Here is a 17,562-nt window from a genome sequence, read left to right on the forward strand (position 1 = left end):
GAATTTTGTGGGACTCTTTGGTTATTAAAAAACCCCACTATTTACCATTAATAATTACGATTCTCCTTGAATGGAATAATCAATTCAAATCAATATGCTAAATGACAAAGGTGAACACCTCCCTCTGAAATGAAAATGTTTTACAAAGCAATACCAAAAGCATAAGACAATTTCCAGTTACCACCAAAGACTGAAAGAATACATCACCTGATTATAGTACACATGCTGAAGATACAAACACTATCAGTTGAAGGATAATCTTAATTATACATGCAAAAACCTAACTAATTTGCATACAGCATTGAAAAAGAGCTTTCTACATTCAGTTATGTCTGGTAAGTAAGCCGTGTTTTAAGACATGGGTTTTGTAAATATGGTTGTTATTGAGGTGTCCATCTCTTTGAGAAATAAAGGATCAACATACTCTTTAGAAACAGCAAATATGAAAATCACAATAATAAAACTGTATAATATTATTCAATTATAACTTATGGCTTCCTTGGACCTTTGAAACAACTTTCCTGAAAAAAATTAATCTGAAACAAACTGAACTACATGTGTTTTCAACATATACTGATCTTAATCATGAATTAAATCCTTCCACTGTAACTGTACTTCTAAGGTAGACACTTCAGGAATGGTATGTAACAAACCTTATTAGAAAAGATGATACTCTATTCAATGAACAATAAACTATTATTACTAAGATCCCATTAATTTTTAGTGCCTTTTTTATCCTGACACTTTTCACTGAGAGTTCAGTGTAAATTCTAGGGCATACAGATGTTCATAAAGACTGAACTTATGTGTTGATCTTGGTTAGTTATTCCATATATTCTTACAGATTTTAAACATCATCAAATATTCTGCTGCGAGACATTGAGAGGTATCGTCCACCAGGCTGATACCTGAAAGGTGGATAAAGAAATGATCTGAGGCATCAAAAATACAGAAGGAGAAAAACAAGGACACATTAAAAGGAAGTGGCTACATAATTTGTAAGAACTGTAAAGTCTATTCAGTAGCTGAAATCAGGAACTTATTATCCAAGAATATTATCCCAAAGGGATTTACCTAATTATAAATCAACCAATGACTGTTTTAGAGCCTATGACATATGATACATATGGCGGGGTGAGAGATGTAAAAAGAAAGGAGTGGGGAGATGTAAAATACATCATGGCACTTAACAGATTTAATAACTACTCTAGATTATTGAATATAAATAGAATATCCTTTTTGCTATTTATAGGCAACACTATAGCAAATATCTTCATGCATATGATGTTTTGCTTTTGTTTAATTATCTCTACATAGTATAGTAGCTAAAAGCACAGACTCTGTAGCCAGAGTCCTGGGGTTTAAATGCCTGACTTTGTCATTTTACAAGCCGTGTGATCCTGGGTAAGTTACTGAGCCTCTCTGGATGCAAATTCAATTGGACTTACAACCATAAAATACAATTACTGTTGTTAAAGTGCTTAGAATAGTGTGCCACCCAGTTATACTTACATAAACTATTGCTAAATATGATACATTTCAACAAAATAACTTATTGGGGCTTTAACTGGAATTGCATTGAATCTATAGATCAATTTGGGAAGAACTGACATCCCAGTCATATTGGGTCTTCCCATCCATGAACATGGAATCTCTATTTATTTTGTTCTTTGATTTCTTTCAACAGAGGTTTGTAGTTTTCTTCACATAGATCTTAGACATATTTTATTAGATTTATACCTAAGTATTTCATTTTGGGGGTGTGCTAATGTAAATGGTATTATTTTTCATTTCAAATTCTACTTCTCCATTGTTGGTAAGAGGGAGAGTGATTCACTTTTGCATATTAATCTTATATCCTGCAAACTTGCTATAATGACTTATTCCGGGAAGTTTTTTCTTTTTTTTTTTTTTTGATCAATTCTTTTAGTTTGCTACATAGATGATCATATCATCTGCAAACAAATACGGTTTTATTTCTTCCTTCCAAACCTGTATCTCTTTTAATTTCCTTTTCTTGTCTTATTGTATTAGCTAGGATGAATGTAAATGGTGTTGTATTTTTAATTTCAAATTTCCATTGTTCTTTTTGGTATATGGATAAGCAACTCTCTATTTCCTTTGTCAGCCCAGCTAGGGTTTCATCAGTTTTATTGATCTTTTCATACACTCAGCTTTTGGTTTCACTGATTTTCTTTATTGTTTTCAACTTCATTGATTTCTGCTCTAGTTTTTTTTTTATTGGAGTATAATTGCTTTACAATGTTGTGTTAGTTTCTGCTGTACAGTGAAGTGAATCAGCTATATGTATACATATATCTCCTCCCTCTTGGACCTCCCTCCCCGCCCCCATCCCACCCATCTAGGTCATCACGGAGCACCGAACTGAGCTCCCTGTGCTATACAGCAGGTTCCCACTAGCTATCTGTTTTACACATGGTAGTGTAATTATGTCAAACCTAATCTCCCAGTTCATCCCACCCTCCCCTACCCCCTCCCCGTGTCCACACATCCATTCCCTACATCTGCGTTTCTATTTCTGCCCTGCAAATAGGTTCATTTGTACTATTTTTCTAGATTCCACGTGTGTGCATTAACATATGATATTTGCTTTATAACAATTATTTATTTTAACTATAAACACAAGATAAAGTAATGTGGAACCTACAGTATTTAATTATTTACCTTAAAACATTTCTTTTGTGATACCTGTTAATAAATTTGTAAGGAACAAAAATGCCTTAGTCTACTAAAGAGATTAATCTCAAAGGTGGTATGAAGTAAAACACATAATCAGCAAAATTCTTAGTAACTTGTAGAAATGTACTTTATTTCATGCAAAGCTACATAATTTCCTATATTTTAACAGCTAATCAAATAAACATTTCAAAAAATTCATTACATCACAGTAAGTTAAAATACTACAAAGCAATTCCAAGTCCATGAGTTTGTCAAAACCAAACTAAGAGAACATTATGCATAGATAAGGCCAAAGATGCTAACTTACTTATAGGTAGCACTTTGCAGGTTTGTTCAAATACATATTTAGTGAGAATCTGCAGAGAAAAATAGTTACATCTACAACCCATTAGTCAGAAAGGAAAACATCTGCCATTACATACCAGGTAGTAATAGCTGATTAAAGATAAATTGGCATCATGCACCAAAAATGAACATAATTAACATTTTGAAAATTATGATCAGATGCACATTTGAAAGACTTATCTCCTATTTCACCTAATCCACTGAATTAGATAAATAACAAGTACTTTCTTAATGCAACACAGAAATTAGGCATTTGGTATACTTTGCTTGGGTACTGGTATATATAAAAAGATACTGAAGAGATGTAGGAGTATTTCAAACTCATACTGGACTACTGAACTTTAGAGTATTGCCCTAAGGAAACAGGTTCTGGGCAGAACTTATTTGAGAAAGATTTTTAAACTACTTAAAAGCAATACTACAATTAGTTACTTACAAAAACATTTTATAAAAATTAAATACCAGAAGGTAACAACATCACTATTAGAGCTCTTTTTTCAATGCTATAATTTATAAACATATATATTAGATTACAGTAATTTAAAAGACAGGTCCACATGTTCTCTATCTTCTAAATGAGAAAAATCCTTCAAGTTGTGTTCAAAATATGGACAAAAACAAATCCATTGGATTGCTTAAAAAAAAAAAAAACTCTCTCCCCTACAATTTGGTGTACTAAGTAGGGAAGATGCTAGCTAGCATTCTTTGAGAAATACAGCTCTAAGTGATTAGGTTGATAAGATTTATGTCAATAATATCAACTCAAAATGGTGTTGTACAGTCAGATGAACAAATTATGACTTTATTCTCCATATGTCTGCCACAGTAAACCATTCTTTCTACTCTTTTGCACTAAGTACGGTAAAAATCTCCTTTTGCAAAATGATGAGAGATCAGGATAATCACAAAAGAAAAGATTTTCACAAGAAAAAAGGTTAATTCTCACCAGGAAGTGTGTTAAAAACAAAAGTCTTTTAGGATATCTATGAGAAGAGGAACATGCCAATATTCTTGCTTTATTAACAAATTTAAAATTGTGATCAACCTCAATGGACAAATCTTTTGAAAGTGAAAATAAAATGTTAGGAAAACCAGGCTGAACATGAAAGGAATTAGGGGTGAGGGTATGTTCCCACTGCAATGGGACTGGGGATGGGGCAGGGCTAATGGCTGCTCTGATGGTGGAGATGGCTCACAGGACCTGGTCTCCAGGAGTCAGTACAGGGGATAACACTGCCTACTCTTCCAGGTCTCTGAGCAGGAAAAGAGTCACTGAGTTGGAAAGAAGTACCCCACACAAAGGGAATTCACAATTCAGAAGGCTTCCTGTAACCCTCCCATATTGTTCCAACCTCTCTTTAATGAAAACTTTGACAATTATGTATATTATTTAGGAACTCCTTTTTATAAAAAGAGGCCTCAAGGTTCTTAATGTTTTGGGTTTGTCTGCTTGTTTTGCTTTTAACAATTACTGGTTTTGGAAGTCTAATTTTATACTAAAACATTTACACTGAGAATAATTCATTTTACTGAAGTGTCCTACTTAGTGGTGAAAAAGACAACACACTGAGCTAGCATCCATCACATTTACATTCAGATGTTGCTTAGTTGTCTAGCAAAATCTGTTTCACTACTCTAAGTGCAATACTGCTATTCAAGTAGTGGGATCTGTAGTAAGAACCTTCTGAGTGTACTGATCATCAAAAACAACTGTACACAAAGAACAAATGGAAAAAAAATCTGTGAGCACATTAGAAGTCATACTATAAAGAGAGGCTTCAGAGAGGAAGGAAGGTATAAAAGGAATGAAGGGAAGAAGGAAGAAAAGAAAGGAAAGATAAAACTCTAAATTCATTTACTTCTCAACATTTAGAATTTAATACAATACAATCCATTGTATTTTGGAGATTCAAGTATGTTAAGATTTTTCAGGGAAATGTTTTGCCTCTTAGTGCAAATATATTTATCCCTGTGATTTTTCAGGCATTGCCCACACAAATCACAAGTATAAAACTCACATTACTGAACAGTGTGAATTATAATTATGGAGAGCTTATTTTTCCTTTAAAATAGTAACCAACACAAAAATCAAGAACATTCTCTAAATCTACTAAAGGTATAAAAAAATGAGGTTTGCTATTGTACATCAATGAATCCCTTCATTGATATTCTAAAATATACTTAAAAAACACTCACACTGACTTTCCTATCCACATTTAATTTCATTTGGGCACACAACCAGCATAAATTTAAGAACTGATAATCTAATCAAATAGTAGTGTCCAAAAACAAATCAATTGGCAGCATTTTTTAAAGAAAGTTTCGATTGTCAAACTTTCTGATCTAGTCTTTAAATGAAAAACCCTTGAGTGTTCTGATTTAGCCCTTACCACTCTTGTGAAATGAGGGTCTCTTGTGTGATGAAATTATTCCAAAGCCCCTGCATTCATTTGGTGAGAGAACAAATTCTAATAATTAGGCTTATTTTAATAATTTTTACAAAGTGCTCTATTGATAATAAGAAATTATTGATGTAGTAACAAAAGTTAATTAGCAACTTACAGATTCATGAAATTAATAGATTATTAACTGTTATTTTCTGCAATGGTTATTTTGAACTACTGGCTTAGAATATCCTTACCTAACATTATTTAGAAAAATAATTTAGAAAATTTAACCAGATATCTATTATTATGTAAGAAACACCTCAAAAGATAATTGCCAGAAGTAATTCTTCAAGAAATTTACTTTGCATGTAGTGTATGAATTTAGTAGTAACGTTTTGCAGTAGATATCATTATATTTTAATAAGCTTCTCAAAACAGAAAACTTTTGTCCTTATTACAGTTTTATACAAGGTGGCTTAATGAACATTAACTCATTTCCCCAGCAATGAACTCTTAGTCTTCAGGGGTTAAATCATTACCTTCTAAACACATATTTACCTAACTAGGTAACCTTCTTATATGATCATATATGATATCCTGTAAGATAAATTCTGCTTAAAATGTTGAATACTCTGGATCACTTAAACAACCAAAAATTATTTTGGAAATAACTCAAAAGTTATTATAATCATAAAAAAATTAACAATAAAATAAAGTAGTACATTCCTTTACCTATGTCTATCAATATATCTTAGGGTATTATAAGTTATAAAAGTAACTGGATCATTTCTTCTCTTTTTCTGCTTCTATTTCTACAATAGCATCTGAGTTTCATGATAAAACCTGATGAGAAACAACATACTTAAGGAAAATATTCCAAAATAAACCCAAAGACTGAATAATAAAACAATATTATTTTCGAAGGATTTTGATTAATTATTCCCAAAAGAGCTTTGGCTCTGGGAACTTGTAAGTTTCTCTGTAATAATAAGAAACTGGACCCCTTCCTGGGGTGATCCTTTTACCATCCACTATTTTCAAATAACAAAACCAGCACAGCTAACAACTTGTCTTTTTAAACGCCACCATATAAAATATAAACATCAACTCAATACCCTCACAATAGCTTTGTGAGGTAGATCAGTAGGTAAATAGCAAGAGTCCTCTTCATTTTGAAAATAAAGAAATTGAGGCACTGAATGGTTACATGATTTGCCCAAGGTTTCAATGGTCAATCATGAAATTTCAAACAGTGTTAAATTATCTCTGCTCCTGGCCTACTGCTCTCTAACCATGCTTCACAATAAAAGACTGTGTATGTGTGTGTGTGTTCTTAAATAAGCAGTCTATATAATCTTCGATTGAGAGTCAAATCTATCCATTGATAATTATTTTAAAAGGGATCTAATCTCAAAGTTCATACAAATTTAAGAAAATCAGATAATTAGGATGATACACTATTCCTTTCAGTATCTGCATAAAACTGTGGCTTTTAAAAATTTACCTGATAACATTACGAAGAGGAAAATAAAACATTTAAAATTATGATTCAGAGAAAAACTACCCTCAAGAAACATATAAACAAATTTGACTATATAATTCATCTTCAAACTGGGCCACTACTAAAAGTTACGTGGGATAATAGGTGTTAAACTAAGACAGCCATGGGCAAGCTCAAGTACAGTCACCACTGGGTGAATCCAAGGTATGGACTCTCAGAGTTGCAAATATTTCAGGGACATAACTCTCTGCAAACATGTTGTGCTCAACTATAGTCACTGTGCAATAAAACACTGATGATTTAAAATATAATACCTAACTTTGGCTTAAACACAAAGTTTAAAAAATTCAATTTTAAATAATAACATGTTTAACCAACAAGTTACTACACATCTCCATTCTAAACTAGTTTTCTGTTTTCTATAAACCATAATTTAACTGTTAGTAATAACAGTACATGGATTGACTTTTTACCTTTGAATAACCAGATATTGTTTTTCAAAAGGAATAAACAGGCACCTTTCAAAAGCAGAGAATTTTGTGGGACTCTTTGGTTATTAAAAAACCCCACTATTTACCATTAATAATTACGATTCTCCTTGAATGGAATAATCAATTCAAATCAATATGCTAAATGACAAAGGTGAACACCTCCCTCTGAAATGAAAATGTTTTACAAAGCAATACCAAAAGCATAAGACAATTTCCAGTTACCACCAAAGACTGAAAGAATACATCACCTGATTATAGTACACATGCTGAAGATACAAACACTATCAGTTGAAGGATAATCTTAATTATACATGCAAAAACCTAACTAATTTGCATACAGCATTGAAAAAGAGCTTTCTACATTCAGTTATGTCTGGTAAGTAAGCCGTGTTTTAAGACATGGGTTTTGTAAATATGGTTGTTATTGAGGTGTCCATCTCTTTGAGAAATAAAGGATCAACATACTCTTTAGAAACAGCAAATATGAAAATCACAATAATAAAACTGTATAATATTATTCAATTATAACTTATGGCTTCCTTGGACCTTTGAAACAACTTTCCTGAAAAAAATTAATCTGAAACAAACTGAACTACATGTGTTTTCAACATATACTGATCTTAATCATGAATTAAATCCTTCCACTGTAACTGTACTTCTAAGGTAGACACTTCAGGAATGGTATGTAACAAACCTTATTAGAAAAGATGATACTCTATTCAATGAACAATAAACTATTATTACTAAGATCCCATTAATTTTTAGTGCCTTTTTTATCCTGACACTTTTCACTGAGAGTTCAGTGTAAATTCTAGGGCATACAGATGTTCATAAAGACTGAACTTATGTGTTGATCTTGGTTAGTTATTCCATATATTCTTACAGATTTTAAACATCATCAAATATTCTGCTGCGAGACATTGAGAGGTATCGTCCACCAGGCTGATACCTGAAAGGTGGATAAAGAAATGATCTGAGGCATCAAAAATACAGAAGGAGAAAAACAAGGACACATTAAAAGGAAGTGGCTACATAATTTGTAAGAACTGTAAAGTCTATTCAGTAGCTGAAATCAGGAACTTATTATCCAAGAATATTATCCCAAAGGGATTTACCTAATTATAAATCAACCAATGACTGTTTTAGAGCCTATGACATATGATACATATGGCGGGGTGAGAGATGTAAAAAGAAAGGAGTGGGGAGATGTAAAATACATCATGGCACTTAACAGATTTAATAACTACTCTAGATTATTGAATATAAATAGAATATCCTTTTTGCTATTTATAGGCAACACTATAGCAAATATCTTCATGCATATGATGTTTTGCTTTTGTTTAATTATCTCTACATAGTATAGTAGCTAAAAGCACAGACTCTGTAGCCAGAGTCCTGGGGTTTAAATGCCTGACTTTGTCATTTTACAAGCCGTGTGATCCTGGGTAAGTTACTGAGCCTCTCTGGATGCAAATTCAATTGGACTTACAACCATAAAATACAATTACTGTTGTTAAAGTGCTTAGAATAGTGTGCCACCCAGTTATACTTACATAAACTATTGCTAAATATGATACATTTCATAAAGGGGATTGTCAGAAATAGGCATATAAATATTGTTAAGATTCTACCAAATGATTCCAATTCTTTTTTGTTATTTATCGTACTACTAGTAGTAGTTTGCGAAGATACTAATTTCAATCACCACTACTGGATGCTATAATTTTTTAAATACAAAAGCATTGGAAGGTGTTAAAAGGTTTCAAAGGTTGCTTAATATGCTTTTTATTAGTAGTAAAGATGAATACTTTCCTTATGTTTATCTTGTCAAGTCAGAATGTTATTAAAATTTCAGAGGAATGCTGGAGCCAAAATGATAAGCTGGAACTTACCTTCCTGATTCAGATTCAAGAGGATCATCAGTGAATGTTTCTGCATTAAAATCCAAAGGTTCTGCATCTTGGAGGAGTTCTATTCGGTCCCTTTCAGTCCTATTATTAGCCCTGGTATATTTGGATGCTGCTGCAAAAAGAAAAAAATGTCCACTTTCTATTGTCTTTATGGGTCACAATCTATGGACTCACAGAAAGAAAAGTTAAGATTATAAAGGATCTGAATTTTGATTGTAAAAATAATATTAAGAAAAGATAACTGCGTAGTTATCTTAAAATTAGATTAAAATGATTAATGATTAATAGTATGATAGAAAATAACAAGGAAAAGTTCTCCCTTGTATGTAGTTTAAGCTCAGAAGCAGCTATAGTGCAAAGACTCAATATGAATCAGAATTAGTATTTAACTATGGTATCATAACAGTGAAATTGTTCATAATCAAATTAAGTTTCAGCTGGTTGCACACTGAATACAGGGGGTGCTACATCTTACTTCTCGGCTAGGATTTTAAGGTGTAATCAACTCAAACTCTTCAAAAAAGGCCTGAGTCTTTTTCCCATGAAGCAAGAGTTTAGGGCAGTAATGTCCAACAGAAATAAATTCCAAGCCCCATATTTACTTTTTACTAGTAGATACATTAAAAAAGTAAAAAGAAATAGGTGAAATTAATCTTAATATATTTAATTTAACTCCGTATATACAAAATATTATCATTTCAATATGGGGCACCATCTACACTGCAAATGCTCAACAGCCATATGTGGCTAATGGTTACCATCCTGGTCAGCACAGATCTAGAGAACTAATCCCTTCTCTACGTGAATGGGGTTTTCTTCATAAACAACCTAAATTTTCACAATGTTATTTTGAGCAGCTCAACAGCTTCAAAAAAACTATAATATAGGTCTTTTCGAAAATTTAAGGCAAGCCAATTCTCTCATATTTTTGTCATCTTGGACTCTGCCCTTTACCGTTTCTCTCATTCATTCAGAAAATATTGGTTGCCTACCACATGCCAGTTTCTAACTCATCATCCTAAGGCTTTGTGTTTCCTCTTCTCTTAACCATTCTCCGTACTCCCAGATCTCTGCACTCTGTTAACTCCAAATCCATGATAAACTTCCAAATCTCTTTGTAGAATCCTCCCTCTATTTTCTAGCTTTAACTTTAGTTTTCTCCTATTTCTTCTATGCTAAATCTCATCCAAACACATCCTTTCTTCTTTATTTCCAGGGTCATCTCAAGGGTGCTTATTTCATGCCCTCATCATTTTTTGACTGCATTACTAAAACAGACACTAAACTGGTTTCTGTCTCACTTCCCTGGAAATCATGCTTTATATAGATGTCAAATTCATCTTCCTAAACCAAAAATCTGAGCATGCTTGTTCCCATATTGAAATCTTATCTTTGGGATAAAATCTAAACTTCTAAGCATGATAATACCTGTTTCCCAACTATCTCTGCAGCCTCGCCTCTCATCAGGCTTCTCATACTTTAGGCTCTAGTCATAGAGAAAAACCTACATTTCCCCAAAGGTTCTCTCATGTCACTCATTCTTCCTTCTGCCTAAAACCCCTTCACCTGGCTAAGTACTACTTATTCCTAAATAGTACTTCTTTATAAAAGAAATCTGTTCCCAATAAAGAATTCTTTTTCCATCCCCTGAGCTGAGTTCCCTCAGCATCAGGCATGCACCCTTACACTCTCTCAGCATCCCTGCATCTTCCCCAAAGACAAACAACCTCTGCCTTCTACTCAGTGCTGGATCCTGGGAATTCACTTTCCCAGAAGCAGATGGAAGGGTCAAGGATGTGGGGGGGTTTCCTAACCCAACCCACTGACCAATGTCTTCTGCCTGATATCAGTCCCTCACTAAATTATAGGCAAACCAAGGATGGAAGTTATCTTCTTTGTATTCCTGTATTCCTGGGAAAGTACCTGATATATATGGGTCAATCAGTAACTTATAAAAATGACTGAATAGCCTGAAAAACATCTAGGTAAATAGAAATCAGTAACTGCCTACAATGTGCCTGGGATAAGTACTATTATTTAGGTAGTGTAAGTACAACTATTCACTTGATGTCCCAGATGTCTCCTTCTCCTACCAGAATGCGTATTTGAGTTTCTCCTTCCTCTCATACACTGAGGGAAAGTCACTGCAGAACCACATTTATAGTTCTATAAAGGCATTTCTGGATGGGTAACTAATCCTCAGTCTCTATGCAAGCAAGCATAAGAAAAAAATTTCTTAGAAAACTAGACAATAAACTACTTACATCGATTGGTACTAATATCTGAGAAGTTTGATTCTTTTGGGTCAATATGAACATTTCTGTTTCTAGTGGAATCTTCTCTACTGTGTCCATAACGTTCTTTCCATTCCTAGGAAAGAAACACAAATGATTATATAACACAAGAACACAGAGTCAGAAAATAATTCATCAGTGATAACAGATTTAGATTACATATGTAGAGTAATATAATCTAATTCTTTTTCATCAGGAATTCATCAGTTAATCAGTATAATTAGCATAGTGCCTTTAGAAATCATAGATACTTTTCTTATCTCTAAATGCTTTTAATACTTGCCAAACTTAACTTGAATGAAGATATTTATAGACATTTTTGCTAGCTATAATTATTTTAAGTTACTGAATTCTATCTAAAATGTCAAAATAATTTTACAACTACAATAAGGTTACCTTGACCATGTAAGAGTTATGATAACTCATAGTAATTAATGAGATGTTAATAAAACTTTCTCTCACCCAAATAAACTACAAATCGTAGAGACTTGAAAAGTCATTTCTGATAGCAAAATTAGAGTTGTACACAAACATAATTAGGTAATGACTCACGTGGCATTGTGCCTTAACTGCACTAAAACCTTATTAACTGGGATTCTACTCATTAAATTCTTAGAATTGAAAGGAACTTTAGAGGTCCTAATTAAGCCTCCCAGGCAGTGCAGGGTTTCATTTTAAAATAACATGCCAGATACCATTTGGCTCTCTTACTAGAAGACATGGAAATTTCTATGTGTGATCATCCCACTGCAATTTTGGTAAACTGTGGAAGTTTTCACAAAGAGGTGAACTCTATTTCCAGTCACTTCTGCTCTTTTGTTCTAGTTATGCCTTCTGAAATAAAGACCAAGTCTCCCCTTACATAACATACACTAAAATACACGAAGACAACTATCATGTCTCCCGAGTCTTCACTTCTCCGGTAATGGACACACTCAGGTGTTGAAAATTTGTGGTAACTGTGACTAGATTTTTCTCATTTTTTGCCTTTTCAATTCTCTAGGGGGTTAGTTTGCCTCAGGAAACGAAGGACTAAGGAAAAATTAAAGAGGAATAAAATTAATGTCATATTACAAAAAAAGCATAATTTTCAAGCAATCAAAATCACTTTAATAGCCAGATTGCATGAATTTATTCACTTATCCAATAAATATTTACTGAGCACCTACTCTAGGCAAGAAACTGCTAGATGTTGGACATGAAGTAATTTATTACTAATGACGTTTCAGAACAGGTCTGACCGGATACCTACATGTACATCTGAAACTATTAAATCTGCTTTTCTGTAAAAATATATCCTATTTCTTTTTCCCACTGTTTTTAGCCAATTATTCTAAATCAATAAGATTCTTATGATATTTTACATTAATCTTTAGGTTACAGAAATTAAGTACGGTACTTACTCTTCGTCGATTTTCACCTTCTTCTTGCCGTTGCCTTTTTCTCTTCTCTAGAGACAGAAAAGTGGTCTCAAATTTGGTATAACATGGTTTAATTAGATGTAGAGTAACTGAAGTAAAGGTATCAGGCTATGACCAATTTCCTTTAAATTACTACAAAGTCAAAGGTAATAGGTTATTGTTGGAAAGAACCGGAGAGGTCACCTAACTCCACAGAGAATACTTTCTCTACTTTTGTTGGAGATGGCCCTTTAGGCTCTGCCTAAATAGCTTTAGTGAGGAAGAACTTCCTCTCCATGGTGACCTGAAATTTGTTTCTCTGCAACTTCTCTTTTTCTTTATGTCTTGTCTTCTAAATTAAGTTCATACTTCTTTCTGCATAAGAGTCTTTTCCATTACTCTCTTCTGGCTATATACTCAGTGGTTTTTTTCCATAAGATATGCCCTACAGACTCATTCTGGCTGTCCTAGATTCCTTCTGACTTATCAGTCTTACTCTTGAAAATCTTACCCAGGACTGGATATGATACTCCAGATGAAGTCTAATTAATGCAAAAAGCAGCAGAACTATTACATTAACTAGATACCACCTTCCTATGAGAGCATGTGAAGGCTATGCTGTCTTATTTTAGAGCCACAATACATTTTGGCTTACATTTAAATAAGATCACACAAAAACCCCAGACCCAAGTAGGGAGAATATCTAAGAACCAATGTCCCAAAACTCAAGTTTTGTTTTTCTTTTTCCCCCTATTCTACCATCACTTGAACATCAGGAAATTTGATATACTCAGTTTTGAGATTAGATTCTAACAGAGTGCCGTGTATTCTAACAGGTTGTTAATGATTACCACATTCTAAAAACCAGCCTTGGCCTGAATGATTTCCTATGCAGCATTAAACTAATGATGATTCTTTACCTTCTTTTTATGATGATTCTTTAAATTAATGAGTTTTCTAACTGTATTTAACTTGGCAAATCTATTTCAAAGCAAACAGGAAAATGACTCCAACACCAAACAAGGGCGTTATTTAGTTGCAGACATATTAATTATTAAATCCTCTGCAGAATTTCTTAAAGACAGATGAAACAATCATTTATGTTTTCAAATTATTTTTGCTATGAAAGTTTTCTGTAGAATTTTAGCTAAATCACATTAATTTGTAATTTCTTAAGATAGATTAAAAATTTCAAATCATACAAACATTAATTTTGTATTCTCAGTCTTAGCACTTTCCGTTCATTTATTTTAAAAGACAAGTCTTACCTCGTCTGATTAATTCTTTTCCTTCATCAACTAAGTCTGATGTCATATCATTATCTCCCATGAACTGCTGGAAACCAAGTAGATTCAAACAACGAGTTCCCAAGCTAATAAAAGTCGATTTTCAAAAAGATAAGCATTATTTCACTCTGTAAATGTTTAGATAAATTAATTGTTCTTAAGTATTTGCACCCCACAGAAGCCTGTGGTTTATTACTAGTTATCATGTCAAGTTACCTACAGCTACATTTGTCTTTCTTTAAGAAGTACTTATTTCCCTTTCTAAGAAGCTTATATGCCCAGTACTCCACTGACCAGGGTATGCACCAAAGCCATATTTCTTACAGACACAAATTAAGTTAGGCCATTAGCATACCTTCAGAAGATTATTATAGCAGGATGCTAAACAATGGCTATAATACAAAAGCAATTTATTATTTTCTTATATTCAAACAGCAATTTTAATACTGAAAATACACATACACAACCAGTATTTACAAGTGCAGAATATTCTGGCTTAGAAAGCCTTAGTTACGCAAATTAATTTTCATGTTTTATTTTTTTTATCCTGAGAACTAGTCAATTCTATTTAAATAGGTGTTACTATAAACTCAGAATTCATTACTATAGCTTATCTGGGGGTTATCATTTTATATCTTATTTACTATTTACTTTAAACCTCACTGTTGTACAGGACAGAAACACACTGAAAATAGGGCACGCAAGCAAGGAAGGATTAATATTTGTTAAACTCCTATTATGCATCAGACAATTTACAGATACTCTTATTTAATTCTTATTATAATTCTAAGAGATAAATAACACTTTACAGATAAGGAAACAGAGGTACAAGGGGTTAAAAACCTTGCTAAAGATCAATTAATAAATTTTAGACCTGAGGATTTAAATCCAAGACAAAACAAAGACCAAGCTCTTTTTATTACCTTAGTTCTCAAACTTTTTCATTGATGTACATTTTTTTTTTTTTGAGGTAGAGAAGAATAGCTTTATTGCTCTGCCAGGCAAAGGGGGCCACAGCAGGCTAATGCCCTCAACATATGCCCTCAACACCATACATGGAGCAAGGGGGAGAGAGGAAGAAAGAGAAAGGGAGAAGAAGTACGTGTGTGTGTACGTTAGGAGGAAGAGAAAACAGCGGAGCAATTTAAAAAAAGTGAAGATCTCCCATTTTACATTAGTAATGTGCAAAAATCTGGCTAATTCATAAATTATCTGCCTGTTTTAATATATAAGGAATGCTCTGTATGACTTAAAGGTAAGTAAAACTGGGGTTTCAGGTAGATGGTCATGCTAATTCCGTGACTTTAAATATTCCCTTACCATCTTCATATTCTTGTGGGAATACTATACTCCAGGATGAGATCATTGTCTCTGGGAAGGTCTTAGCTTTGTCTAACGTGTCAGGAAACAGCTTTATATTCTCTAGGCAGTTAAGTCTGACTATAAGCTCTGGGTATGGCTGTGTGCTAGTAATATGGGAATTAGCCTAATTATGGCAGCATTTCAAAAGAAAATTGACCTATAAAGTCAAGTTACCATTGAAATGTCAGCAAGGCATTGCTTCATATACTCCTATAATAGGGTATTTTTATAATTTGAAAACTGAGGAATATGACCATTTTTTCTCTTAAAGACAAACGGGCACTCAAAATTTATCTTAATTAACTCTAAAACAACATTTTTAAGGAATTGTTTTTAAGTTCAACAATTTTCCTTTTAGACATAATTCCTTACATTTGTTTAAGATTTTATAGTTGACAAGGCACTATCCCACCCATCTATTCCTCGATGAGTATAACAATCTAATAAGATAAGAAGAGATGCTAATCTTACCAACATAACTACTAACATGAGAAGATACGATTTATACATCACAAGCTCTTAATGTTCCATTTGTAGTTTATAAACTGTTAAAATGAATATGCATATAATAAAAATTTAATTTTGGATATCCAAAGGATGATTGGTCTCTTCCTTTAATACATCATTTTCATAGTATAAACCTCTGTCTTTTCTACCTTATGGAAAAAAATTGAAAATATTAGGTTTTTTTATCAGTTCAAATTAACCGTTTTATTTTAAATTATAATCCTTTAGTTCCTTTACTTATGAGAAGGTAAAATATATATGTTTTACAAAATTCAATAGAGAATTTATTTCAAACAAAACTTCTGTTTACTCAATATCCTAGTGTTAGAATATCAGTACAATAATGTACATTATTTACAATAACTATATAATGGTACTGAAAGATTTAAATGAAAAGTGGTTGGATGAAACTTATTATCAATAAAATTTTTTTTTTAAGTGGCATTTTTGGTGTGTCATGGAGCACTTAATCAGTGAAGAGGGTAGGCAGAGTACAGGATGTGGGCACCTAACACGTGGAAGTGGGGAAGATGGGGCTAGAAGCCAAGCACACCTGTCTTTTAACTCCTTTTGAGTCTGATCTCCGCCAAGGTTCTACCACTTTTTCTGATCCTATAAAAACAGCAGCCCACATACTTTCCTGCCTTACACGTACTGTCTGATTTCAACTGTTCCTCACCTGACCCTTTGTTCTGGCTATGATCTGAAACATCTAGAAACCCAAAAATGATTGTGGGGAAAGCCCTAAGACTAATATATGTTACTAGATAGAAGCTGGGTATGGGGGTGCTTTATAAGCTACACTGGCTGCCAGTATCACAGGCCAGGACTCAGAGTTAACATTCTGTAATTAATCCTATCACTCTGTAGACTAAATATGTGTAACAGAATAACTCTCTCTCTCTTCTTGAAAATATCTTTGGAGGGAGAACCTGACCCAGTCACTCAAGCGACCCCTTTAAACTATGCCCAGCACCCCCAAAGCCACAATAAAACAAACAACCAGAACCCAATCAGTGAATATTTAAAAGAGCTTTAAGGAGAAAAGTTATCCAGATCAGGCTAAGCATATGTGGAAAATAAGCAATGTTAAGTTTCTTACCTAAAATAAGTAGCAATGCAGAGAATTACCACCAACATAGGATAATATATATAGAACCCATCTGCAATAAAGGATAAAACTTTCATGGAACCCATAATCTGAGGAGCAAGAAAAAATTAAATCAGTACAGTTCTATATCTTTCATTCTTTTTCATCATTAGAAAATTCACCCATAACCATTTATATCAATTAATTTGGAGTTTTCAAAAAAGTAGAAATGAAGCACTAAATAGACTGATTTTTAAGTTCTCATCACAAGAGGAAAGAAATTGTAACT

At 33.1% G+C, this 17,562-nt stretch overlaps 1 protein-coding gene across 3 annotated transcripts in view; it reads right to left on the bottom strand.

The window, feature by feature from the left end:
- Positions 1–3,596: 3,596 nt before the first annotated feature.
- Positions 3,597–17,562, bottom strand: part of LMBRD2 (LMBR1 domain containing 2) — a 39,854-nt gene continuing 25,888 nt past the window's right edge. For 2 of the 3 annotated variants that reach the window (XM_028492841.2, XM_007111466.3), the window contains 6 exons: positions 17,286–17,383; positions 14,297–14,400; positions 13,032–13,078; positions 11,599–11,704; positions 9,317–9,446; positions 3,597–8,373 (listed from right to left, as the gene is read on the bottom strand). In XM_028492841.2, coding sequence (XP_028348642.1) covers positions 8,313–8,373; positions 9,317–9,446; positions 11,599–11,704; positions 13,032–13,078; positions 14,297–14,400; positions 17,286–17,383 — 546 coding nt within the window. In that variant the 3' untranslated portion in view covers positions 3,597–8,312. The remainder of the gene's footprint in view (positions 8,374–9,316; positions 9,447–11,598; positions 11,705–13,031; positions 13,079–14,296; positions 14,401–17,285; positions 17,384–17,562) is intronic. The other variant, XM_028492842.2, reaches the window with a different exon arrangement.

Source organism: Physeter macrocephalus, chromosome 8 (assembly GCF_002837175.3).
Source record: "Physeter macrocephalus isolate SW-GA chromosome 8, ASM283717v5, whole genome shotgun sequence".
Lineage (NCBI taxonomy): Eukaryota > Metazoa > Chordata > Mammalia > Artiodactyla > Physeteridae > Physeter > Physeter macrocephalus.